We start from the raw sequence: 26,143 nt of genomic DNA, 5'->3' as shown, positions 1-26,143 counted from the left end.
TTTCTTTAGACTTATACAGTTTGTAGTGGAGTGCATGGTCCTCTTCTCATAAGTTTAAACTGTACATACACCTACGTGGTGTCCTTTCTATATTTTCCTGGCCTAGTTACTGTAAAAGGCCAGCCAAAGCTACTCCCTTGTTTCTGTAGTCTATTACAGTTTTAAGGGTAGTAGAGCATATTGTCCTTTCATAAGTGTAACATATACACACTCAGCTGGTGTATAACTATGTCAGACACAGAAGTGCCAGGACGTGCATAGAGGAGTGGAAGAGGCAGAGGTCGCAACAGACTTGGGGTGAGTGGAAGCAGGAGTTGCAGCGAGAGGCCTGAGCTCCCTGTAACAGCTAGAGGACATTTCTCGACCAGCAACCCATCTGCCATCATCGATTGGTTAACTCTGTCATCCACTTCATCACAAGTGACATCTGACACCCACAGTCAACAGTCGGTGGGTTCCTCAAACATAAACCTCAGTTGGCATGGCCCGGGAGCAGTCTCTGACCTCCCATTGCCTCTGTTCTATGCTGTTCCCTTCCCCACAGAAGTATTGTATGCTGTGGGTTCAGCTCCACTATTTAGTGAGGACGGTCTACTAGAGGACAATCAGCAGCTACTGCCCATCCAAGAAGTGGAGAAGACATCCGCCGCTTCCTCCGCTAGGAGGGCAAGTAGTGATGAGGAGAGTGGCATGGTAGGCGGTATTGGGAGCGTTCAGGCTCCTGAAGCAGACACTGTTGAGGAACCTGGAGAGGACATCAGTGACGTGCAGACACAACTCAATGATGAGGAAGCCGATCACACTTGGGAGCCAGGTGCAGAAGGGGCTTCATCATCTTTAGGAGAAGAGGGTTGCAGATTGACCAAAGGACGAGGGGGCACTCCCTCCGTCTGGAGAAGAAAAAGTTTAGTCTCAAGGGGCGACACGCCTTCTTTACCATGAGAACTGTGAACTTATGGAACAGTCTACCTCAGGAACTGGTCACAGCAGGAAAAATGTACAGCTTTAAAACAGGATTAGATACATTCCTGGAACAAAATAACATTAATGCTTATGAAGAAATATAAAATCCCATCACTTCCCCAATATCGCGCCACACCCCTACTCTTCAATTCCCTGGTTGAACTTGATGGACATATGTCTTTTTTCGACCATACTAACTATGACTATGACTATGATTAAGACAGCAGTTGAGCACGCAAGGTGGTAGCATGGTTGGCAGTCAGCATGGTGTCAGAAGTGGGAAGTCTGGAGCCAAACGTGCTCGGGGTAGACCACCTGCTTTGCAGCAGCCTACCTTCCCGGGTGGTAGTGGAACTGGGGTTCCTGTAGTCGGCGGCAGTAGCAGTCAATCAGTGCGGACTGTTGGTGGGGAAATCAGCTACTTGGCGGTGGGGCAGTTTTTCATCAAGCATCCGGAGGATTTTAACCTGGCCACGTTTCGGCAGAAGGTGAAGCCTGACCAGGGTGCCAAAGCCGAAGGGAGCTGGCTGTCATACTCATCTTCTGTCGCTCCAGATGCTCCTGCTCCTCATACTTTGATTCAGTAATTCCGCCAGCAATCAATCGGAGCCATGTCCAAGAGACAACACTATACACCCACTCATCCAACGGTGCAAAAGCTAAATGTGCTCCTGTCCAAGTTGCTGGTGCTGCAGCCCCTCCCATTTCAAGTGGTGGACTCTGCACCTTTCAGAGAACTTATGGCTTGTGCAGAGCCAAGGTGGAGAGGCCCAAGCTGTCATTTATTTGTGAAAAAGGCAGTACCAGCCCTGCACAATTTTGTGGAACAGAAGGTGGGCCAGTCCTTGAGCCTGTCGGTATGTACCATAGTGCACGGCAGCGCTAACGTGTGGAGCTGTAAGGCTGGGTTCACACCACGTTTTTCAAATACCGTAACCGTATACGGTTTTCCGCAAACAAACGTATATGACCGTATCCGAAACCGTATGCATAGAGAATGCATTGTAAACCGTATTCCAAATGTTGTGTACGGTTGCATCCGTTTCGCCTCGGATACGGTTTTGCCGATTTTTCAACCGTAGGCAAAAACGCTGTCGACCACGTTTTTGCCTACGGTTGGAAAACCGTATGCGAACCGTATGCGGTTCTTTTAACATTGTTGTCTATGAGAACCGTAAACAGAATTTCAGAATGCGGTTGCACACGGTTTTTCTAATCCGTTTTTGGAGTTGACACATGAGCAGATTGGAATTTCAATAGAACAATAGTAACTTTATTAAATTGCTGGAAAACTAACTCCAACAAAATAGCAAAACCGTTGGCAAAAACTGATGCAAACGGATAGAACCGTACGGGGAAAACCCGTATACGTTTTAATTTGAAGTCATACGGTTGTATAAGGTTGCATACGGTTTTTGCCATACGTTTTTTAGCGGAAAACCGTATACGGTAACCGTATTTGAAAAACGTGGTGTGAACTCAGTCTAACTGCGGTCAGGGATAACACATGTACTTTACGGGCCCACTGGGTAAAGCTACAACAGCACAGCCACAACAGCAAATTGGACAGGTCATGCCACTTCCGCCTCCATGCTCTCAGGCCATTGGTCCTGTGACATTGTGCGACTCCGAATCCTCCTCCTCCACCGCGTCCTCAGCCTCCACTGTGCGGACAAGTCTCAGTGCCCCTCCAGCATACCATGTGTGTCACGCTGTTCTTCACATGGTTTGCCTTGGTGAACGGAGTCACACAGGAGAGAAACTGCTAAAAGTGATTCATCAAGAAATCGAATCATGGCTTACTCCACGAAAACTGGAAATGGGAACCATGGTGACCGACAACGGGAAGAACATCTTCTCTACACGGTGACAAGGAAGCCTGAGCCATGTGCCCTGCATGGCACACATGTTCAATATGGTTGTCAAGCGGTTCCTGAAGTGTTCCCCCCATCTACAAGACATCCTAACAATGGGAAGGAAATTTTGCATGCACTTCAGCCACTTGTACACCACAAAGCACACCCTCCTTGAGCTGCAGCATCAGAATGGCATCCCACAACATAGTCTGATTTGCAAAGTTTTCACATGTTGGAATTCCACCCTCCATATGTTGGACCGACTATACAAACAGAGAAAAGCCATCACCAATTTCTTGATGATACAAGCGAATAAGGGACTCCCCTGTGTAACTTCAATGTCAACCAGTGGCAGCTCATATGTGACACCTGCCGTTTGCTCAGGCCCTTTGAGGAAGCCACATTATTGGTCAGTTGCCAGGATTACAGGATGGACAACATCATTCCACTGCTTCATTTCCTACAACGTGTGTTGGGAACGATGGCTGGTCAGGGCACTGGAGCCTACATCTCATGGCCAGATGAGCCCTGTGCGGGGCTGAACATGAAGAAGAGGAGGGTGAAGGGGGACAGTGGAGCACAGTTTAGGTTTCGCGACATGGGTGGTATTTATAGTCATCTGACAGGAGAGGAGGAACAGGAGCAGCCAGAGGAGCTAGAGGGTTATGAGGAAGACGAGACAGAAGACCCAGACACACCATGGCAGTATGCAGTGGAGATAGAGGAAGGGAGTCCCTTTGAGTCACTTGCACAAATGGCAAGATGCATGCTCGCATGCGTAGTGACTGCCGAATTGTCACCATTCGGCAACGGGATGACTTCTGGCTCTCCAGCTTATTGGACCCTTGCTACTGGCACAAAAGGGGGGCCTTTTTTACAACCACTGAAAGGGAGGAGAAACTGACCCACTACAGAAATATTCTACGTAGTCATTTGGCCTATGCCTATCTGCGCCATCATCCATCCTCTCGCAGGTCAGACTCGGGGGGCCCTCTGCGCTCATCTTCCACTGCCATGGCTGCTGGGGAGGGGTGGGATGGCAGGAGCAGTGCCAGCTCCAACAGCAGCAACCGTCTACAGTCGCTGATGAGTAGCTTTATTCACCCGCATAGTGAAGCAACTCAGCAGCAGCAGGTAGACCTGGAGCAGGACATGAACTAGCAGGTGGTGGCATACCTTGACATGACCCTTTCAACACATTTTGAAGATACGCTGGACTTCTGGGCAGCCAAACTTGATTTGTGGCCGCAACTAGCAGAGTTTGCCCTGGAAAAGCTGTCCTGCCAGGCCAGTAGTGTGCCATCAGAGCCGGTGTTTAGTGCGGCGGGGGCCATAGTCACCCCAAGGAGAACTTGTCTTTCCACAAAAAATGTGGAGAGACTGACCTTTGTGAAGATGAATCAGGCATGGCTCAGCCAGGATTTCCACCCACCGATGCCAGATGCATGAGAGTAGATTGACTATGGTGCCTCACAAACACTTCACAAATATGGATAGCGCCAAATATATTTAACCCCTTAACCCCTTAAGGACTCAGCCCATTTTGGCCTTAAGGACTCAGGCAATTTAATTTTTACGTTTTCATTTTTTCCTCCTCACCTTCTAAAAATCATAACTCTTTTATATTTTCATCCACAGACTAGTATGAGGGCTTGTTTTTTGCGCGACCAGTTGTCCTTTGTAATGACATCACTCATTATATCATAAAATGTATGGCGCAACCAAAAAACACTATTTTTGTGGGGAAATTAAAACGAAAAACGCAATTTTGCTAATTTTGGAAGGTTTCGTTTTCACGCCGTACAATTTATGGTAAAAATGACATGTGTTCTTTTTTCTGAGGGTCAATACGATTAAAATGATACCCATTATTACATACTTTTATATTATTGTTGCGCTTAAAAAAATCACAAACTGTTTAACCAAATTAGTACGTTTATAATCCCTTTATTTTGATGACCTCTAACATTTTTATTTTTCCGTATAAGCAGCGGTATGGGGGCTCATTTTTTGCGCCATGATCTGTACTTTTTTTTGATACCACATTTGCATATAAAAAACTTTTAATACATTTTTTATAATTTTTTTTTAATAAAATGTATTAAAAAAGTAGGAATTTTGGACTTTTTTTTTTCTTTCACGCCGTTCACTGTACGGGATCATTAACATTTTATTTTAATAGTTCGGACATTTACGCACACGGCGATACCAAATATGTCTAAAAAAAAAATTTTTTACGCTTTTTGGGGGTAAAATAGGAAAAAACGGGCGTTTTACTTTTTTATTGGGGGAGGGGATTTTTCACTTTTTTTTTACTTTAACTTTTCCTTTTTTTTACATTTTTTTTACACTTGAATAGTCCCCATAGGGGACTATTCATAGCAATACCATGATTGCTAATACTGATCTGTTCTATGTATAGGACATAGAACAGATCAGTATTATCGGCGATCTTCTGCTCTGGTCTGCTCGATCTCAGACCAGAGCAGGAGATGCCGGGAGCCGGACAGAGGAAGGAGAGGGGACCTCCGTGCGGCGTTATGAATGATCGGATCCCCGCAGCAGCGCTGCGGGCGATCCAATCATTCATTCAAATCGCGCACTGCCGCAGATGCCGGGATCTGTATTGATCCCGGCACCTGAGGGGTTAATGGCGGACGCCCGCGAGATCGCGGGCGTCGGCCATTGCCAGCGGGTCCCTGGCTGCGATCAGCAGTCGGGATCAGCCGCGCATGACACGGGCATCGCTCCGATGCCCGCGGTTATGCACAGGACGTAAATGTACGTCCTGGTGCGTTAAGTACCACCTCACCAGGACGTACATTTACGTCCTGCATCCTTAAGGGGTTAAGGACGAAGCCCATTTGGGCCATAAGGACGCAGACAATTGAATTTTTACGTTTTTGTTTATTCCTCCTCGCCTTCCAAAAATCATAACTCTCTTATATTTTCATCCACAGACTAGTATGATGGCTTGTTTTTTGTGCGACCAGTTGTCCGTTGTAATGCCATCACTCACTTTACCATTAAATGTATGGCGCAATCAAAAAAATACTATTTGTGTGGTGAAATTAAAAAGAAAACCGCAATTTTGCTAATTTTGGACGGTTTTGTTTTCACGCCGTACAATATACGGTAAAAATAAAAATTTTTCTTTATTCTTTGGGTCAATACTATTAAAATGATACCCATGATAACATACTTTCCTATTACTGTTGCACTTAAAAAAAATCGCAAACTTTTTAACCAAATTAGTACGTTTAAAATTCTCCTATTTTGAAGATCTATAACTTTTTCATTTTTCCGTATAAGCGGCGGTATGAGGGCTCATTTTTTGTGGCGTGATCTGTACTTTTTATTTATACCATATTTGCTTATATAGAACTTTTAATCCATTTTTTATAAAAATTTTGGGAATACAATGTTGTAAAAAAAGCTATTTTTTAATTTAATTTTTTAATTTTATTTTAGTTTTACGTTCACGCTGTTCACCGTACGGTATCATTAACATTCTATTTTAATAGTTCAGATATTTACGTACACAGCGATACCAAATATGTATATAAAAAAAAAATTTAACACTTTTTGGGGGTGAAATAGGGAAAATGGGACAATTTACGTTTACATTGGGGGAGGGGGTCTTTCAAATTTTTTCACTTTATTTTTTTACTTTTATTTTTACACTTTAATAGTCCCCATAGGGGACTATTTATAGCAATCACTCGATTGCTAATACTGTTCAGTGCTATGTATAGGACATAGCACTGATCAGCATTATCGGTCATCTTCTGCTCTGGTCTGCGGGAAGGCGGATCAGAGCTGAAGACGCCGGGAAGGCAGCGGAGCCAGGTGAGGGGACTTCCGTCTGCCGTGCTGGACGATCAGATGGCCACAAGTAAGTATTGAGGATATGCATTAGATAAAACTTAACTTTTCTTAGGATAAAATATATGGACCCCATTTTTTTTTTATATCTAAGAAAAGGAAAGGTGTGCAAAAAATAACATGTGCCACCTACACCACCAAGTATTAATGTGATGCAAAGACCTCTAAAAGGTGGAATGGAAAAATGTATGGTCCATTTTAACAGGTGGGGTAAAAACTTCCCCTGTAAGGCCCTACTCTCGCACTATTAATTCCCTTCTTGACAAGTGCAACCTCTCACTATTTCCACCTAAAAACACTGCCATTTCCCAGGGTTTTTAGTTGGAAATAGGGAGAGGTTCCTGTGTGGGGCCACCCTTTTTAGGGCAGGTAACACTTGCCACGAAGGGAAGTAATAGGGCGAGAATAGGGCCTTACATTGGACAACTACAATTGACAATACATTGTTCCCTTTCACTTTTTGGAGGCAAGTGTTACTCGTCCTAAAAAGGGCGGCCCCACACAAGAACCTCTTGTGTGGGGCCGCCCTTTTTAGGACGAGTAACACTTGCCTCCAAAAAGTGAAAGGGAACAATGTATTGTCAATTGTAGTTGTCCAATGTAAGGCCCTATTCTCGCCCTATTACTTCCCTTCGTGGCAAGTGTTACCTGCCCTAAAAAGGGTGGCCCCACACAGGAACCTCTCCCTATTTCCAACTAAAAACCCTGGGAAATGGCAGTGTTTGTAGGTGGAAATAGGGAGAGGTTGCTGTGTGGGGCCGCCCTTTTTAGGGCGAGTAACACTTGCCAAGAAGGGAATTAATAGTGTGAGAGTAGGGCCTTACAGAAAAAATGTTTACCCCCACCGGTTACAATGGACCATACATTGTTCCCTTACACCTTTTAGAGGTCTTTGCATCACATTAATACTTGGTGGTGCACGTGTTTTTGCACACCTTTCCTTTTGTTAAATAAATAAATAAAAAATTTGGGTACATATATTTTATCCAAAGAATATTATTAAAAGTTAAGTTTTACGTAATGCATATCCTCAATACTTACTTGTGCACACTAACACTTTTACAAATGATACCCTTTTCTTCTGCCTACCTGCCTCAGCTACTATTCTGATCCTGCCACCCGCCTGATGCCACACATCTGATGACAAGTTCTCCTTCTTTCACCCATCTTCGTCACCGGGTACTGGTATTGCCACCCACCGCCCCACTCTGTCACCGGGTCACTTTCTGTACTCCTGATGCTGCCACCTCCAGGCTGTCTCATTCTGCCACCATATGTTCTCCTCATGCTGATGCCAGCTCCAGGCTGTCTCATTCTGTGCCCATATATTCTTCTCATATTAATGACAGCTCCAGGCTGTCTCATTCTGCCACCATATATTCTCCTCATGCTTCCGTCACCTCCAGGCTGTGTCATTCAGCCACTATATGGATTCCTCATGCTGCCGCCACCTCCAGGCTGTGTCGTTCAGCCACTATATGGTCTCCTCATGCTGCCGCCACCTCCAGGCTGTGTCATTCAGCCACTATATGGTCTCCTCATGCTGCCGTCACCTTCACGCTGTGTCATTTAGCCACTATATTGTCTCCTCATGCTGCTGCCTCCTCCAGGCTGTGTCATTCAGCCACTATATGGTCTCCTCATGCTTCCGCTACCTCGAGGCTGTGTCATTTAGCCACTATATGGTCTCCTCTTGCTACCCCCAACTCCAGGCTGTGTCATTCAGCTACTATATGGTCTCCTCATGCTGCTGCCTCCTCCTGGCTGTGTCACCGTGCCACCATGTGGTCTCCTCATGGTGCTGGCACATTAAATATAACTATTTAGGTTCATCTATTTGAAATCTTCAATTTAAATGTAAAAAAAATATCTTTAATCTTTTCAATTGTGAGGCCCTATGGTCTTGTCAGGCTGTTGGCAACTCCAAGCTGTGTCATTCAGCCACTATTTGGTCTCGTCAGGCTGTTGCCAACTCCAGGCTGTGTCATTCTGCCAGATTATGGTCTCCTCATGCTACCTCCACCACCAGGATGTGTTACTGTGCCGCCATGTGGTCTCCTCATGATGCTGGCACATTAAATCAAACTTTTTAGGTTCGTCTATTTGAAATCTTCAATTTAAATGTTCAAAAATATCTTTAATATTTTCAATTGGGTGGCCCTATGGTCTCGTCAGGCTGAGGCCACCTCCAGGCTGTGTTATTCAGCCACTATTTGGTCTCCTCTTGCTGCCGCCAAACCCAGGCGGTGTCATTCTGCCAGATTATGGTCTCCTCATGCTGCTGCCACCTCCAGGCTTTGTCACTGTTCCACCATGTGGTCTCCTCAAGCTGCTGGCACATTAAATAAAACTTTTTAGGTTCATCTATTTTAAATCTTCAATTTAAATGATAAAAAATATCTTTAAACTTTTCAATGGTGAGGCCCTATGGCCTCGTCAGGCTGTTGCCACCTCCAGGCTGGGTCATTTAGCCACTTTATGGTCTCCTCATTCTGCTGCCACCTCCCCGTTGTGTCATTCAGGCACTATATGGTCTCCTCATGCTGCCACCACCATGCTGTGTCATTCTGCCACCATATGGTCTCCTCATACTGATGCCACCTCCATGCTCTGCCATTGTGCTGCTCTGCGACAGTGATTTTAATAGCGACACCTGTAATCTGCATGTCATACTGAATAACAGTATTATTTCACTAATACAGCACACTCCCTATGCTTGTTACAGCAAGGCAAAGTGTTCTACACCCCTATTGAGGCTCTCTGTAGCCCAGAAATAGCCGCTTTTAATAGCGATTCACCGCAAATAAATTTGGAACGAAACAAATTTTTTCCGAAAATTCGGCAAATCGGCCAAATCGAATTTTTCAAAAATTCGCTCATCTCTAATAAATAACATGCTGTCCATTCTGACAGGTTCACCATAAACCATTACCTGATGCATTGTTACTCTTTTAGGTTCTTTCTTAATGTTAACTGTTATAATCATTTCTCTTTACAGGAAGAATGTGAGCAGAAGTTAAGCATTGCTATTCCTGCATTAAATGCTGCAATTGCAGCACTAGATACATTAAAAGCCAGCGACATTACTCTACTGAAGACCATGCAGAACCCCCCTTCTGGAGTGCGCCTTACTTTGGCTGCGATTTGCATTTTAAAGGTAATTATATTAAGAACCACTTTTAGCAACAAAATGATTCACCTTTTCATAAATGCGTAAAATTTTATATTTTTTATAAACATATTTATGCCTTAATTTTTAATGCTTGGGGAAACATGGAATGGCATAGACTTTTCTTTTCCATTTTTTTTTACTTGAGTTGTTGAAAATTATCAATCTGCCTGAAAACAATACTGTCTGGTTTCCCATAACAATCAATCACAGCTCAACTTTAATATCTGAAAGCGCTCTGGAAAAAAGCAAGCTGAACTGGGATTGGTTCTTATGGGTAAAACCAGACAGTTTAGGTTTCAGGCAGATTAATATATCTGGGCCATTATCTCCAACTGTTCTATTGACAAAGCATGCATTTTTGTATCCAAAGGGGATTAAACCAGAAAAGAGGACAGATCAAGCTGGAAAAGCTATCGATGACTTCTGGCCATCTTCAAAGAAAATGTTAGGAGACATGAAGTTTTTGGATTCATTGAAGGTAGACGCATATATTTTCTTTTTTTAGTAAATGTTTCTTCCCAATATTCATTTTCACTGTTTATCCTTGCACCTACATATAAAATTTGGAAATTGTTATATTAATGGCATGTTTTTCCAGATAATTTATAAGCAAAAGTTATAGAATTGCTCAATGCGGAAGTATCCCCTATCCACAGAATATGGTATAAGTGTCTGATCAGCTGGGACCCCCGCAATCCCCAGCCCAGCAATCTAGCTCTTTCCATGCACAAAGCGACCTCCACTCTGTGCATGGATTACTGTCAACCACAGCACAAAGTGGTGGCCGACACGCCCCCTCCCTGTATCTCTATGGGAGAGATGGAGGTAAAGGAGCGCTGTATCTCAGTAATCCGTGCGCAGAGCAGAGGTCGCTGCTATAGATGTTGGACGTTTCCAGACACTTGAGTGGAAAATTTGGGGAAAATATTTTACTCTGAAACAAAAAAAATAAAATCTGTTAGGTGAAACTAAATAAAAAATGTTCATCATGATTGGGGAGGGGGGGAGTTAATGCTCACGATCGCAGCATGCAAAGGGTTAAGCTGCCAGGATTGGACTATGCCGGCAGTTGTAGGCTGGAATATACAGCTGACACTCACGCATATAGAGAGGGATAATTTTGTGAGCTCTCTCTATATAATGGCTGGCAAGCACTTTTTAAAAAAAGGGGAGTAAACCCTTGCGCCCGAGTCCTTAAGAATGCAGGGCGTACCTCTACGTTGTGGAGAACACTTTAAACCCGGTAAGTTCCAACTGCTATCAGCAGCCAGGACCCAGAGATAATGCCATGCATCACTGGTCCGGCCGATGCCCACCATTAACCCTTTAGGCGGCGCAATCAAAGTTGATTGCGGTGTCTAAAATTAAACTGAAAGCATACCGGCAGCTCAGCGGAGCTGATCGGGACTATTGTGACAAAATCGGGATCTCCCAATCAGCTGAGAGGACGATGGGAGAGCACTTACCTGCCTCCTCACCATCCGATTGGTGTTCTATTGCTCCAAGCCTGCCATGCCAGGATGGAGCAGCAGAGCACCAATAATACTGATCAATGCTACACTATGACATAGGATTGATCAGTGTATGCAATCAAAAGATTGCATGGTACAGCCACCTATGGGGGCTAAAAAAAAAAAAAAGTGTACAAATGTGAATAAGCCCCTCCTCTAATAAAAGATTGAATCACCTCCCCCCCCCCATTTCCCATTATTTAATTAAAATAATGTAATATGTAATAAAAAAATAAAAATAATCATGTGTGGTGCTACCGCGTGTGTAATTGTCTGAACTATTGAAAAATAAGGTTAGCTAAACCGCACGGTGGATGGCATACATACCAAATACCAAATACCAAGTCCAAAATTGTGCATTTTTGGTCGCTTCATATACCATAAAAATATTAATAAAAAGTGATCAGAAAGTCCCATCAAAACACATGGTACCAAGAAAAACTACAGACCATGGTGCAAAAAATTGGCCTTCATACAGCCCCGTATACGGAAAAATAAAAAAGTTATAGGTGTCAGATGAGGATAATTGTAAAAATATAAATTTTGGTGCATGTAGTTACTGTATAATAAGTAGTACAAAATAAAAATAAAACCTACCGTACATAAATTGGGTACCCATGTTCACCCCACAAATAATTTTTTTTGTTTCACCACAGATTAGGGCATAAAATAAGGGATGTCATTACAAAGTACAATTGGTGATGCAAAAAAACTAACACTTATATGGGTCTGTATGTGTTATGATTTTTAGGAGGGGAGGAGGAAAAAACAAAAGTGCATAAACGAAAACATGTTTTTTTTTTAAATGAACTGGTGCCAGAAAGTTAAACAGATTTGTAAATTACTTCTATTAAAAAATATTTACCCTTCCAGTACTTATTAACAGCTGTATGCTACAGAGGAAATTATTTTCTTTTTGAATTTCTTTTTTGTCTTGTCCACAGTAATCTCTGCTGACACCTGATGCCTGTATCAGGAACTGTCCAGAGCAGGAGAAAATCCCCATAGCAAACCTATGCTGCTCTGGACAGTTCCTGACACGGACAGAGGTGTCAGCAGAGAGCACTGTGGACAAGACAAAAAAGAAATTCAAAAAGAAAAGAATTTCCTCTGTAGCATACAGCTGCTAATAAGTACTGAAAGGATTGAGGTTTTAAATAGACGTAATTTACAAATCTGTTTAACTATCTGGCACCAGTTCCTTTAAAAAAAAAAGTTTCCCACCGGAGTACCCCTTTAACCCCTTAAGGACATAGGGCGTATCCATACACCCCCGTTTCCAAGTCCTTAAGGACCGAGGGTGTATGGATACGCCCTGAGCATTTCCGGCCCCCACCGCTAGCCGGAGGGGAGCCGGGGCCGGATGCCTGCTGAAATCGTTCAGCAGGCATCCCGGCATATCGCCCAGGGGGGTCATTATGTCCCCCCATGTCGGCGATTGCCGCAGATCGCTGGACAATTCAGTCCAGCGATCTGCGGTGGATTCCGGGTCAATCGGGTCTCCAGTGACCCGATGACCCGGAATTACTGGCTGATCGGGGCCGTCAGAGACGGCCCCGAACAGCCAGAGCCTGCAGGGGTGAGGTGGCACTGGTGCCACCTCACGATCGCCCTGATTCGTCGGCCGGATTACCTGCCGACCAATCAGGGCGCCTGCTGCAGGTGTCACTCCCGCAACCCGCTCTGCCCCTCTTCTGGAGGACGTGAGCGGGTGCGGGAAGACGACCCCGGGTGCTGGGGACCCCGATCCCCAGCGTCCCTGTTGGGATCGGGGCCCCAGGAGCGACGGCGGTGGCGAGGGACAGTCCTGCAGTGTGGATCGTTGGAGGTGAGTGACAGCCTCCTGCTGTTGCTTAGCAACAGCTCCCAGCATGCAACAAGGGCATGCTGGGACTTGTAGTTTTGCAACAGCTGGAGGCACATTCTTTCTATGGAAAAGTGTACCTTCAGCTGTTGTGTAACTACAACTCCCAGCTTGCACAATCAGCTAAAGTGCATGCTGGGAGTTGTAGTGGTGCATCTGGTGGTTGCATAACTACAACTCCCAGCATGCCCGTTGGCTGTCGGTGACTGCTGAGAGTTGTAGTTTTGCAACAGCTGAAGGCACACTGATTTAAGTAGTAAACCAGTGTGTCTCCAGCTGTTGCATAACTACAATCCCCAGCATCCCCAGCCAATGTAGTATGCCTCCGTACATGCTGGGGGTTGTAGCTTTTGCAACAGCTGAAGGCACACTGGTTGCAAAACACTGAATTTGTTACCAAACTCGGTGTTTCACAACCTGTGTGTCTCCAGCTGTTGCAAAACTACAACTCCCAGCATGCACTGATAGACCGTACATGCTGGGAGTTGTAGTTTTGCAACAGCTGGATGTTTCCCCCCCCCCCCCCCAATGTGAACGTACAGGGTACACTCACATGGGCGGAGGATTACAGTAAGTATCCGGCTGCAAGTTTGAACTGCGGCAAATTTTCTGCCTCTGCTCAAACTGCCAGCAAGAAACTACTGTGAACACCCGCCCGTGCGACTGTACCCTAAAAACACTACACTACACTAACACAAAATAAAATAAAAAGTAAAAAACACTACATATACACATACCCCTACACAGCCCCCCTCCCCTCCCCAATAAAAATTAAAAACGTCTGGTACGTCACTGTTTCCAGAACGGAGCCTCCAGCTGATGCAAAACAACTACTCCCAGTATTGCCAGATAGCCACTGACTGTCTAGGCATGCAGGAAGTTTTACAACAGCTGGAGGCCCCCTAACTGGGAATCACTGGCGTAGAATTCCCCTATGTCCACCCCTATGCAATCCCTAATTTAGGCCTCAAATACGCATGGCGCTCTCACTTTGGAGCCCTGTCGTATTTCAAGGCAACAGTTTAGGGCCACATATGGGGTATCTCCGTACTCGGGAGAAATTGGGCTTCAAATTTTGAGGGGTATTTTCTGCTATTACCCTTTTTAAAAATGTAAAATCTTTGGGAAAACAAGCATTTTAGGTAAAAAAACAATTTTTTTTTTTTAAATATACAAAAGTCATGAAACACCTGTGGGGTATAAAGGTTCACTTAACCCCTTGTTACGTTCCCCGAGGGGTCTAGTTTCCAAAATGGTATGCCATGTGTTTTTTTTTTTGCTGTTCTGGCACCATAGGGGCTTCCTAAATGCGGTATGCCCCCAGAGAAAAATTTGCTTTCAAAAAGCCAAATGTGACTCCTTCTCTTCTGACACCTGTAGTGCGCCAGCAGAGCAATTTTCACTCCCATATGGGGTGTTTTCTGAATCGGGAGAAATTGGGTTTCAAATTTTGGGGGGTATTTTCTGCTATTACACTTTTTAAAAATTAAAATTGTTGGGAAACCAAGCATTTTAGGTAAAAAAAGAAGATATTTTTTTTACATATGCAAAAGTCGTGAAACACCTGTGGGGTATTAAGGTTCACTTTACCCCTTGTTATGTTCCCTGAGGGGTCTAGTTTCCAAAATGGTATGCCATGTGTGTTTTTTTGCTGTCTTGGCACCATAGGGGCTTCCTAAAGGTGACATGCCCCCCAAAAACCATTTGTCGCTCCTTCCCTTCTGAGCCCTCTACTGCGCCCGCCGAACAATTAACATAGACATATGAAGTATGTGCTTACTCGAGAGAAATTGGGTTTCAAATACAAGTAAAAATTTTCTCCTTTTTACCCCTTGCAAAAATTCAAAAATTGGGTCTACAAGAACATGCGAGTGTAAAAAATGAAGATTTTGAATTTTCTCCTTCACTTTGCTGCTATTCCTGTGAAACACCTAAAGGGTTAATACACTTACTGAATGTCATTTTGAATACTTTGGGGGGTGTAGTTTTTATAATGGGGTCTTTTATGGGGTATTTCTAATATGAAGACCCTTCAAATCCACTTCAAACCTGAACTGGTCCATGAAAAATAGCGAGTTTGAAAATTTTGTGAAAAATTTCAAAATTGCTGCTGAACTTTGAAGCCCTCTGGTGTCTTCCAAAAGTAAAAACTCATAAATTTTATGATGCAAACATAAAGTAGACATATTGTGTATGTGAACCCAAAAAAAAAATTATTTTGAATATCCATTTTCCTTACAAGCAGAGAGCTTCAAAGTTAGAAAAATGCAAAATTTTCATTTTTTTCATCAAATTTGGGGATTTTTCACCAAGAAAGGATGCAAGTTACCATAAAATTTTACCACTAAGCTAAAGTAGAATATGTCACGAAAAAACAATCTCGGATTTAGAATGATAACTAAAATCATTCCAGAGTTATAAATGTTTAAAGTGACAGTGGTCAGAATTGCAAAAACGCTCCGGTCCTTAAGGTGAAAAAGGGCTCGGTCCTTAAGGGGTTAAGGTGAAAATGGGTTAAGGACTGTTGTTTGTAAATACAGAGATGTTGTGCCCATCTGATCATGGCCCAAATAGTTAGTCTTTTTGCTGCAAAGAACACATTCTAACAGTTATAAAAAGTTGGATATTTCTGAATAGGCTTTGACATCGATCATGTGTGTTCATTTGACATCCATCATGTTTATGTGTCTCTGATGGTTTATAAAGATGAATGGACAGTCACTATTTATAGGAAGTCAACTGGATGTAAGAAAAGTCTAACACAAAATAATAAAGAGTAATTGGAAAGGGAATATGTTGTATTGTGCAGTCAGGATAGGAGACTTTTTTGACTGCTGCTAGGAGATAAAAATACAAACATATTTAGTATAAATAACTTCTCTTACAAAACAAAAACACATGCATTTCTACAAAATCTTCTTAGCTAAATTGAATGTATTTACATTTACAGTATAAGACACTCCTTTAGACTTTTCGTACAAAATCCTACTGGTCACCCATTTTTGCAGGATTACAGCAACCTTGTAGCAGTGCTCTATGGTAAGAAATAGTGTTGAGAAAACTAAACCCATAGAAGCTGGGTTCGGTCAGAAGTGGGGAAATGTTCGCTACATCCTAAGGCGAATATTGCCTAATTCACTTTGGCTGAAGCTATTAGCACGGTGCCAGTGCTGTGTGAGGATAGGAGAAGGGATGAGTAACACATTGTGTTGGCACCATTTTAGCATAGTAAGACATAGGGACACAGATATGATGTTAAGTAACCCAGAATACTTTGCAACTAGCAAGACCACATGACCTCAGGTTAGCAAACCAAGGATTGCATACAGCTCCTGGGGTATTAGGAGGCATATAGGGTTTGTGCACATTTGCAAAGTTGTTCAAGAAGAGGTTAATGTTCTAGTTTTTCCAATAGGTGGGGAAGGTTACCAAAAAAGTGTTTTTATTGAGCTGAGAAAACACATTATGTAATAATCACTGCTGCAGAATTAAGTGTATACACATTAATACATTAGTTGGTGAAAAATCAGCATTAATGAAACATACAAATCCGCTTATGCAGGATGTTTTTAAACAAGCTGTTCACTACAGGTAAACACCACAGGTAAGTTACCACAGGTTACCATATGTTACCATAACGTTCACAATAAATTAGCCTTTTAATCAGTTTATAAGTACTTGGATACATTCCTCGGTGACATTCAGGGGTCTCAGACAGTGTTATACACAAGTTTTGGAGTTTTGCTGAGTTCCTGCTTCAGTCCAAAGTTATCCAAACTAAAGAAAACTTTTTGCCAATATTTGGTGAAGCTGCTTAAGCAAATTTGTTAAACTTTGTTCAACACTAGTAAGAAAGCATTGATAAAAGTGTTTGCTCCGTTTGTCACTTGGGCCAGGTTCACACTGCGGGCAGCGAAAACTAAGTCATATGGCATTAGGACCACCCAGGTTTACTGAGAAATTAGCAATTTTGGACTTTAGTATTTTTTTTTGTGTTTACACCTTTCAGACTTTTCTTACAACCGGTGATACTGAATATAATTATTTTATTCTTTTACTTTTTTATTTGTAAAATGGGAAAAGAGGGTCATTTCATGTTTTATTGGAGGGAGGGTCTCATTCACTTTTTTAAAACTTTTGTTTTTACTTTTTTAAGTCCCCATAAGGAACTATTTATAGCAATTATTAGATTTTTATCATTTAGTGCTATGAATAGGCATTGGACTGATCAATATATCAGTAATGTACTCCTTTGGTCTGTCAGAGAGGAGCTGCAGCTGCCATTTTGACTCATATGACCCCCCATGACTGCGCCACGGGTGGTTCGATGAGTCTCTTAAATCCCTCATTATACTTTCTTTACAATGATCAGCATTGATGACAGTATCTGAAGGGTTAATGGAGGACATCAGCGTGATCACTGATGCCGGCCATCAGTGGACCCATGGTCTATGAAGCAAGTGCAGCTACTGCATTTGCTTCATAGTTTGCATGGGATTTAGGATGCATATTTACATCCTGTTGCGCCAAGTACGTACTGTGCAGTCAGGGCATACAGGTACGCCCTGCATCCTCTTGGAGTTAATAGTACTATCTGGCACTTTTTGGTGTAGGGGTACATGCAGAAGAGGGAGTTTATGAATACAGTGGTCCCTTAACATACGATGGTAATTGGTTATACGAATACGAAACCCTCGTATGTTGTGGGATTTGGGATACATGGATTATTCTTTCATGGATTATACTCACGTGTCCCTGCCGCCCTGGTCTGTCAGATTGCTGCTACTCCGATGCCGTACCACTACGTTGCCCCTCACGCCACCCCTATTGGACGACGGGGCAACATGATGACAGAGAGCGACGGCGCAGGGCAGCAGAAGCAGAGGAGCAGCGAAATGATAGGCCGGAGCAGCAGGGACATGTAAGTATAAATTAGCAGGACACATGGGGAACATTAAACAGCTAACAGGTGGCATCTGAAGCAGTCAGTACTGCCGGATAGCCTTTTTTGCGATGGCCCCAACATACAGAAGCATTGTATGTTGATGCTGCCTCTGAGAGGCCATCGTATGCTGAAATGATCATCTGTCGGGCCATTGTATGTCAGGGGACCACTGTATTTATTAACGGACATGCATCAGGGACAGGCCGGGAAGGCCTAGAGAATGCCCTGATTGCACTAAATACCCTAATTTACCTATAAGGATTTTAACCTGTTTGGGACGGAGGGCGTACCTGTACGCCCTCTGCCCACTCCCTGTCTTTAATGCGTGGCCACGCCGTGGCCCTGCATCATAGCGGGTTGAGGCCGGCACCTAGCAACTGTGCCTCATGCCATTAACCCTTTAGACACAGCGTTCAAAGTTGAATACCTGTCACAATTCGGCTGGCTGGAGGTGGATCCTCTGTGCCAGAGAGGGATTGGCGTGGACCGTGTCGGTGGACCGGTTCTAAGTTGCTACTGGTATTCACCAGAGCCCGCCGCAAAGCGGGATGGTCTTGCAGCGGCGGTAGCAACCAGGTCGTATCCACCGGCAACGGCTCAACCTCTCTGACTGCTGAGATAAGCGCGGTACAAGGGAGTAGACAAGATCAAGGTCGAACGTAGCAGAAGGTCAGGGCAGGCAGCAAGGATCGTAGTCAGGGGCAACGGCAGGAGGTCTGGAACACAGGCTAGGAACACACAAGGAAACGCTTTCACTGGCACAATCGCAACAAGATCCGGCGAGGGAGTGCAGGGGAAGTGAGGTATAAGTAGGAAAGTGCACAGGTGAAGGTACTGATTAAAACCTCATGCGCCAATCAGTGGCGCACCGGCCCTTTAAATTGCAAAGACCCGGCGCGCGCACGCCCTAAGGAGCGGGGCCGCGCGCGCCGGGACAGCACAGACGGGGAACGGGTCTGGTAAGGGAATCGGTATGCGCATCGCGAGCGGGCGCGTCCCGCATCGCGAATCGCATCCCGGCTGGGAACATTATCGCAGCGCACCCGGTCGGCAGGTCTGACCGGGGCGCTGTGAATAAGAGAGCGCTTTGAGCGCTCCGGGGAGGAGCGGGGACCCGGAGTGCTCGGCGTAACAATACCGTGTCTAAAGTGAAAGTACACTCATGTTCCATTGAGACAGAAAGTAAGAAATAAAATCCAAATACGGAAAAAACTGCACATGAATATGGCTGAAAGGATTATTCTGATAAGAATGATAATTTTTCCCATGGTCTTGCATGTGGTAAGAGCAGCACCTATATGGTTAGGGGAACATCATTTTAATAAAATACAGAGTGAGATCAATGTTTTTTTATGGGATGGGAAACAGACACGTATGAAACACACATTTTTGAGTCCTCCTTTGATTATCGGAGGCTTTGGTATACCATATATGCAATTGTATTATATAGCGGCACAAATTGAATACATGATTAAAGGAGTACTCCGGTGAAAAACTTTTTTTTTTTTTTTAATCAACTGGTGCCAGAAAGTTAAACAGATTTGTAAATTACTTCTATTCAAAATTTTTAATCGTTCCTGTACTTATTAGCTGCTGAATACTACAGTGGAAATTCTTTTCCATTTGAAACACAGAGCTGTCTGCTGACATCATGAGCAGAGTGCTCTCTGCTGACATCTCTGTCCATTTTAGGAACTGTCCAGAGTAAAAGAAAATCCCCATAGCAAACAAATGCTGTTCTGGACAGTTCCTAAAATGGACAGAGATGTCAGCAGAGAGCACTGTGCTCATGATGTCAGCAGATGATCATAGATGATCACAGCTAAGTGTTTAAAAAAGAAAAGAATTTCCGCTGTAATATTTAGCAGCTAATAAGTACAGGAAGGATTAAGATTTTTTAATAGAAGTCATTTACAAATCTGCTTAACTTTCTGGCACCAGTTGATAAAAAAAAAACAAAAAAAAAACACCGGAGTACCCCTTAAGGAAGATGATGTTTTAAAAGTTTTTTTCTCTAATTTGGGTAGCAAAGGAGGTAGCACAGTTGAGTTAATTGAAGGTGGAAGATGTATGCACACTGATTGGGGAAGAATTCCCACCTGTAATATGTTTAATAAAGTATGGAGATTCACGAGACAATTACTGGGTATTAACCCCTTCATGACCCAGCCCATTTTCACCTTCATGACCTGGGCATTTTTTGAAAATCTGACCACTGTCACTTTAAACATTAATAACTTTGGAATGCTTTTACTTATCATTCTGATTCCGAGATTGTTTTTTCATGACATATTCTACTTTATGATATCGGTAAAATTTCACTGATATTTGTATCCTTTCTTGGTAAAAAATCTAAAAATTTCATGAAAATTTTGAAAATGTAGCATTTTTCTAACTTTGAAAGTCTCTGCTTGAAAGGAAAATGGATATTCCAAATAAATTACATATTGATTCACATATACAATATGTCTACTTTGTGTTTACATTAAAAAATTGACAAGTTTTTACTTTTGGAAGACACCAGAGGGCTTCAAAGTTCCGCAGCAATTTTCCAATTTTTCTCAAGATTTTCAAAATCGTAATTTTTCAGGGCCCAGTTCAGGTTGGAAGTGGATTTTAAGGGTCTTCATATTAGAAATACTCCATAAATGACCCCATTATAAAAACTGCACCCCCCAAAGTATTCAAAATGACATTCAGTAAGTGTTTTAACCCTTTAGGTGTTTCACAGGAATAGCAGCAAAGTGAAGGAGAAAATTCTAAATCTTCATTTTTTACACTCGCATTTTCTTGTAGACCCAATTTTTGAATTTTTACAAGGGGTAAAAGGAGAGAAATCACCCTAAAATTGGTAACCCAATTTCTCTTGAGTAAGGAAATACCTCATATGCGTATGTCAAGTGTTCGGCGGGCGCAGTAGAGGGCTCAGAAGGGAAGGAGCGACAATGGGATTTTGGAGAGTGAGTTTTTCTGAAAGGGTTTTTGGGGGGCATGTCCCATTTAGGAAGCCCCTATGGTGCCAGAACAGTGGACCCCCCCCCCCACATGTGACCCCATTTTGGAAACTATACCCCTCATGGAATTTAATAAGGGGTGCAGTGAGCATTTACACCCCACTGGCGTTTGACAGATATTTGAAACAGTGGACTGTGCAAATCAAAAATTTTATTTTTCATTTTCACAGACCACTGTTCCAAAAATCTGTCATACACCAGTGGGGTGTAAATGCTCACTGCACCCCTTATTACATTCCGTGAGGGGTGTAGTTTCCAAAATGGGGTCACATGTGGATATTTATTGTTTTGCGTTTGTCAGAACTGCTGTAACAATCAGCCACCCCTGTGCAAATCGCCTCAAATGTACATGGTGCACTCTCCCTTCTGGGCCTTGTTGTGCGCCCCCAGAGCACTTTGCGCCCACATATGGGGTATCTCCGTAGTCGGGAGAAATTGCGTTACAAATTTAGAGGGTCTTTTTTCCCTTTTACCTCTTGTGAAAATGAAAAGTATAGGGCAACACCAGCATGTCAGTGTAAAAAATTTATTTTTTTACACTAACATGCTGGTGTAGACCCCAACTTCACCTTTTCATAAGGGGTTAAAGAAGAAAAAGCCCCCCAAAATTTGTAAGGCAATTTCTCCCGAGTACGGCGATACCCCATATGTGTCCCAAAACTGTTGCCCTGAAATACGACAGGGCTCCAAAGTGAGAGAGCGCCATGCGCATTTGAGGCCTGAATTAGGGATTTGCATAGGGGTGGACATAGGGGTATTCTACGCCAGTGATTCCCAAACAGGGTGCCTCCAGCTGTTGCAAAACTCCCAGCATGCCTGGACAGTCAATGGCTGTCCAGCAATACTGGGAGTTATTATTTTGCAACAGCTGGAGGCTCCGTTTTGGAAACAGTAGCGTACCAGACGTTTTTCATTTTTTGGGGGGAGGGGGGCTGTGTAGGGGTATGTGCATATGTAGTGTTTTTTACTTTTTATTTTAGGTTAGTGTTAGTGTAGTGTAGTGTTTTTAGGGTACAGTCACATGGGCAGAGGTTCACAGCAAGTTTGCCGCTGGAAGTTTGAGCTGCAGCGCAAAATTTGCGCCATCTCAAACTTGCAGCACTCACTGTAAACCTCCGCCCATGTGAGTGTACCCTGTACATTCACATTGGGGGGAGGGGGCAAACATCCAGCTGTTGTAAACTCCGAGCATGCCCTTTGGCTGTCCGTGCATGCTGGGAGTTGTAGTTTTGCAACAGCTGGAGGAACACTGGTTTGGAAACACTAAGTTAAGTAATAAACTTTCAAGTGTTTTGCAACCAAACTTAGTGTTTCCAAACCAGTGTGCCTCCAGCTGTTGCAAAACTACAACTCCCAGCATGCATGGTCTGTCAGTGCATGCTGGGAGTTATAGTTTTGCAACAATTGCAACAGCTGGAGGCACTGAGGTAGAAAACGGACAATGTTTCCCAACTAGTGTGCCTCCAGTTGTTGCAAAACTACAACTCCCAGCATGCCCAGACTGCCAAGGCATGCTGGAAGTTGTAGTTCGGCAATATCTGAAGGATCAGATGTTGCCGAACTACAACTTCCAGCATGCTTGGGCAGTCTGGGCATGCTGGGAGTTGTAGTTTTGCAACATCTGGAGGTCCACAGTTTGGAGACCACTGTATAATGGTCTCCAATCTGTGCTCTTTCAGATGTTAGAGAACTACAACTCCCAGCATGCCTGGACAGACTGAGCATGCTGAGATTTGTAGTTTTGCAACATCTGGAAGAGCACAGATTGGAGACCATTATACAGTGGTCTCCAAACTGTGGACCTCCAGATGTTGCAAAACTACAACTCCCAGCATGCCCAGAAAGCCAAAGGCTTTCTGGGCATGCTTGGAGTTGCAGTTTTGAAACTCTCAGAGGCAGCAGTGAGATCGCTTTACGGCGATCTCACTGCTGCCAATGAAGATGCTGCACTGCTGCCGGAAACTCACCTCCGGGACGCAGCGCCGCCGGGACCGCATGGAGGACGCCGGGACCGCTCGGGACACCGCTCGGACGGGTAAGTGACGCCGGGGGACGGGTCCGGGACACTTAGCAGAGCGGTGTGTGTCCCGATCCCCGTGATCCAGACTCACACACCGCGCTGCTAAGTATTCTGATAGCGAAACGCTGCTATCAGCTAGTCAGATTTGACCAGCTGATAGCAGCGATCGCTGGGGGGGGGTGGGGGACGAAACCCCCCGTGGTCGCACGGTAAGATGGCTGGCTATCAGTGATAGCCACCATCTTTCCGGGCGCTGCGGGATGCCGCGAGTAGCCGCAGTAATGTCCATGACGTACCTGTATGTCATGGGTCGGGAACACCTTGCCACCCATGACGTACAGGTATGTCATAGGTCGGGAAGGGGTTAAGGGGAGTGTGCACTATACATATATTGTGGGGTAATGGATATTTTCCAGAAATGTTGAAATTGAAAGAGTATGTAGATTGGGAGAAAAAGGGGGTAATTAGAGTTAAAGATTTAGGGGTAGAGAACACGTTAAAAGAGTGGAGAACACTTAATCGGGAATTTAATATAAAGCAGAATAATTATTTTTTGTACTTACAAATTAAAAGCGCATTTGAAAAGGAGATAAAATTATCCCAGATGGGTAATAAATAGACATGAGTTAATGGATTATATATTTGGGCTTCGGTCCTCTTCTACAAATGTATTGGGTAATGTACTGTATTTATCGGCGTATAGCACGCATTTTTTAGGCAAAAATTTTTTAGCCTAAAGTCTATCTGCGTGTTATACGCCGATAAGCCGCTGCAGTTCAATGATTTAAAGCGGGCTCTTTAAATCAATGAACTGCAGCGGCTTTTGCAGGTGCAGAGACCTGTCGGCTTCTCTGCCCCTGCCTGTCCTGGGGTCTAGAGCCCTGCTGCCGCCGCTTCTCTCCCCCTGCTATCAGCGCCGCTGCCCCTTCTCTCCCCCTGTCTATCGGTGCCGCTGCCCCATTGCCGGTGCTGATAGCCAGGGGGAGAGAAGCGGTGTAGGCAATGGGGCAGCGTTGCGGACAGACAGGGGGAGAGAAGGGGCAGCGGCACCAGTTGCCGGCGACGCTGCCCCGTTGCCTCCCCCATCCTCAGTTGTATAATCACCTGGTGTCGGGGTCGGGTCCACGCTGCTTCAGGCCTCCGGTGTGGTGTCCCCTGCGTCGTTGCTATGCACTGCATGGCACAGCGCAATGACGAGTGACGTCACTCGTCATTGCGCCTTACAGCGCATAGCAATGACGCAGGGGACACCACACCGGAGGCCTGAAGCAGCGCGGACCCGACCCCGGCAACAGGTAATTATTCAACCGGGGATGGGGGAGGCAACGGGGCAGCGACGCCGGAAAAGGGTGCCGCTGCACCTTCTCTCCCCCTGTCTGTCGGCGCCGCTGCCCCATTGCCGGCGCAGCTTCCCTTCCCCCTGGCTATCGGCGCCGGCAATGGTGCAGCGGCACCGAAAGACAGGGGGAGAGAAGGGGCAGCGGCACCGAGAAGCGGTGGCAGCAGGGCTCTAGACCCCAGGAAAGGTGGGGGAGAGAAGCGGGCAGCGACGGCCTCTTCCTGCCTTTCCTAGGGGCTTCTGCGGGGTCAGAAACAGTGTATCAGGGTATACACATGCACACACATGCACCCTCATTTTACCAAGGATATTTGGGTAAAAAACTTTTTGTACCCAAATATCCTTGGTAAAATGAGGGTGCGTGTTAAAGGCAGGTGCGTGGTATACCCCGACAAATACGGTATATAAGGGATTGATCTGGATTGTATCTGGATGGAGGTATATAAAATCGTAGAGGCGAAATTGGGAATAAAGATAACGTTTGATATTAAAACTGCCATTTTAGGGATAGTATTAAGGGAGCAGGAGAAGAATAGTGTTATAATCAAGGTCTTTGGAATGGCTAGAATAATGATTCTGAGGAGATTGTTCGCACCTGAGGATCCATGTTGTGTTGAGTGGCAGAAGGAAATAGAACAAATGAGAAGATTTGAGGCTATATATTACCGAGGAAAAAAGATGGGATGGAAAATAGAAACTGAGTAGAAGAAGTGGGGGAGGAATCCTAGGTGGTAGTCGGCTGGGGTGGGGAACTGGGTGGGAGGGTGATTTTCGGGGAAAATGTTTATATGTGTTTGTACTTATTGTAATTTTGATATAATGGAAATAAAAATAAAATAAAATAAAAAAAAGTACACTCATGCCGGTTAGCTCAGGGGGCAGTTTGGGATCGCCTTGGCGAAATCACGGCATCCCGAACAGCTGCAGGACAGCAGGAGGGTCCCCTACCTTCCTCCTCGCTGTCCGATCGCCGAATAACTGCTCTGTGCCTGAGATCCAGGCTTGAGCAGTCAAGCGGCAGAATCATTAATCAATGGTTTCCTATGAGAAACCATTGATCAATGTAAAAGATCAGTGTGTGCAGTGTTATAGCCCCCTATGGGAGCTATAACATTGCAAAAAAAAAAAGTGAAAAAACAAGTGAATAAAGATCATTTAACCCCTTAGCTAATAAAAGTTTTCCCATCAAGAAAAACTGTGTAAATAAAAATAAACATGTGATTTCACCGCGTGCGGAAATGTCCGAATTATAAAAAATATATCGTTAATTAAACCACACGGTCAATGCGTACGTGCAAAAAAATTCCACAGTCCAAAAGAATGTATTTTTGGTCTATTTTTATATCATGAAAAAATCAATAAAACGCGATTAACCCAGCCCAAATATACCTTAAGGACCCGGCCATTTTATGAACATCTGACCGCTGTCACTTCAAGCATTAATAACTCTAGGATGCTTTTACCTTTCATTCTGATTCCGAGATAGTTTTTTCGTGACATATTCTACTTTATGTTAGTGCTAAAATTTTGTCGATACTTGTATCATTTCTTGGTGAAAAAATCCAAAATTTGAT

At 44.2% G+C, this 26,143-nt stretch overlaps 1 protein-coding gene across 1 annotated transcript in view; it reads left to right on the top strand.

Moving 5' to 3' along the window:
* The window catches only part of LOC130369339 (dynein axonemal heavy chain 3-like), a 919,716-nt gene that overhangs the window by 565,348 nt on the left and 328,225 nt on the right, over positions 1-26,143 (top strand). The window contains exons 32-33 of the mRNA XM_056574479.1: positions 9,703-9,861; positions 10,247-10,354. Of these exons, the coding sequence (XP_056430454.1) occupies positions 9,703-9,861; positions 10,247-10,354 (267 nt within the window). The remainder of the gene's footprint in view (positions 1-9,702; positions 9,862-10,246; positions 10,355-26,143) is intronic.

This window comes from Hyla sarda, chromosome 4, assembly GCF_029499605.1.
Source record: "Hyla sarda isolate aHylSar1 chromosome 4, aHylSar1.hap1, whole genome shotgun sequence".
Classification (NCBI taxonomy): Eukaryota; Metazoa; Chordata; class Amphibia; order Anura; family Hylidae; genus Hyla; species Hyla sarda.
This window is presented reverse-complemented; position numbering and strand designations above follow the sequence as displayed.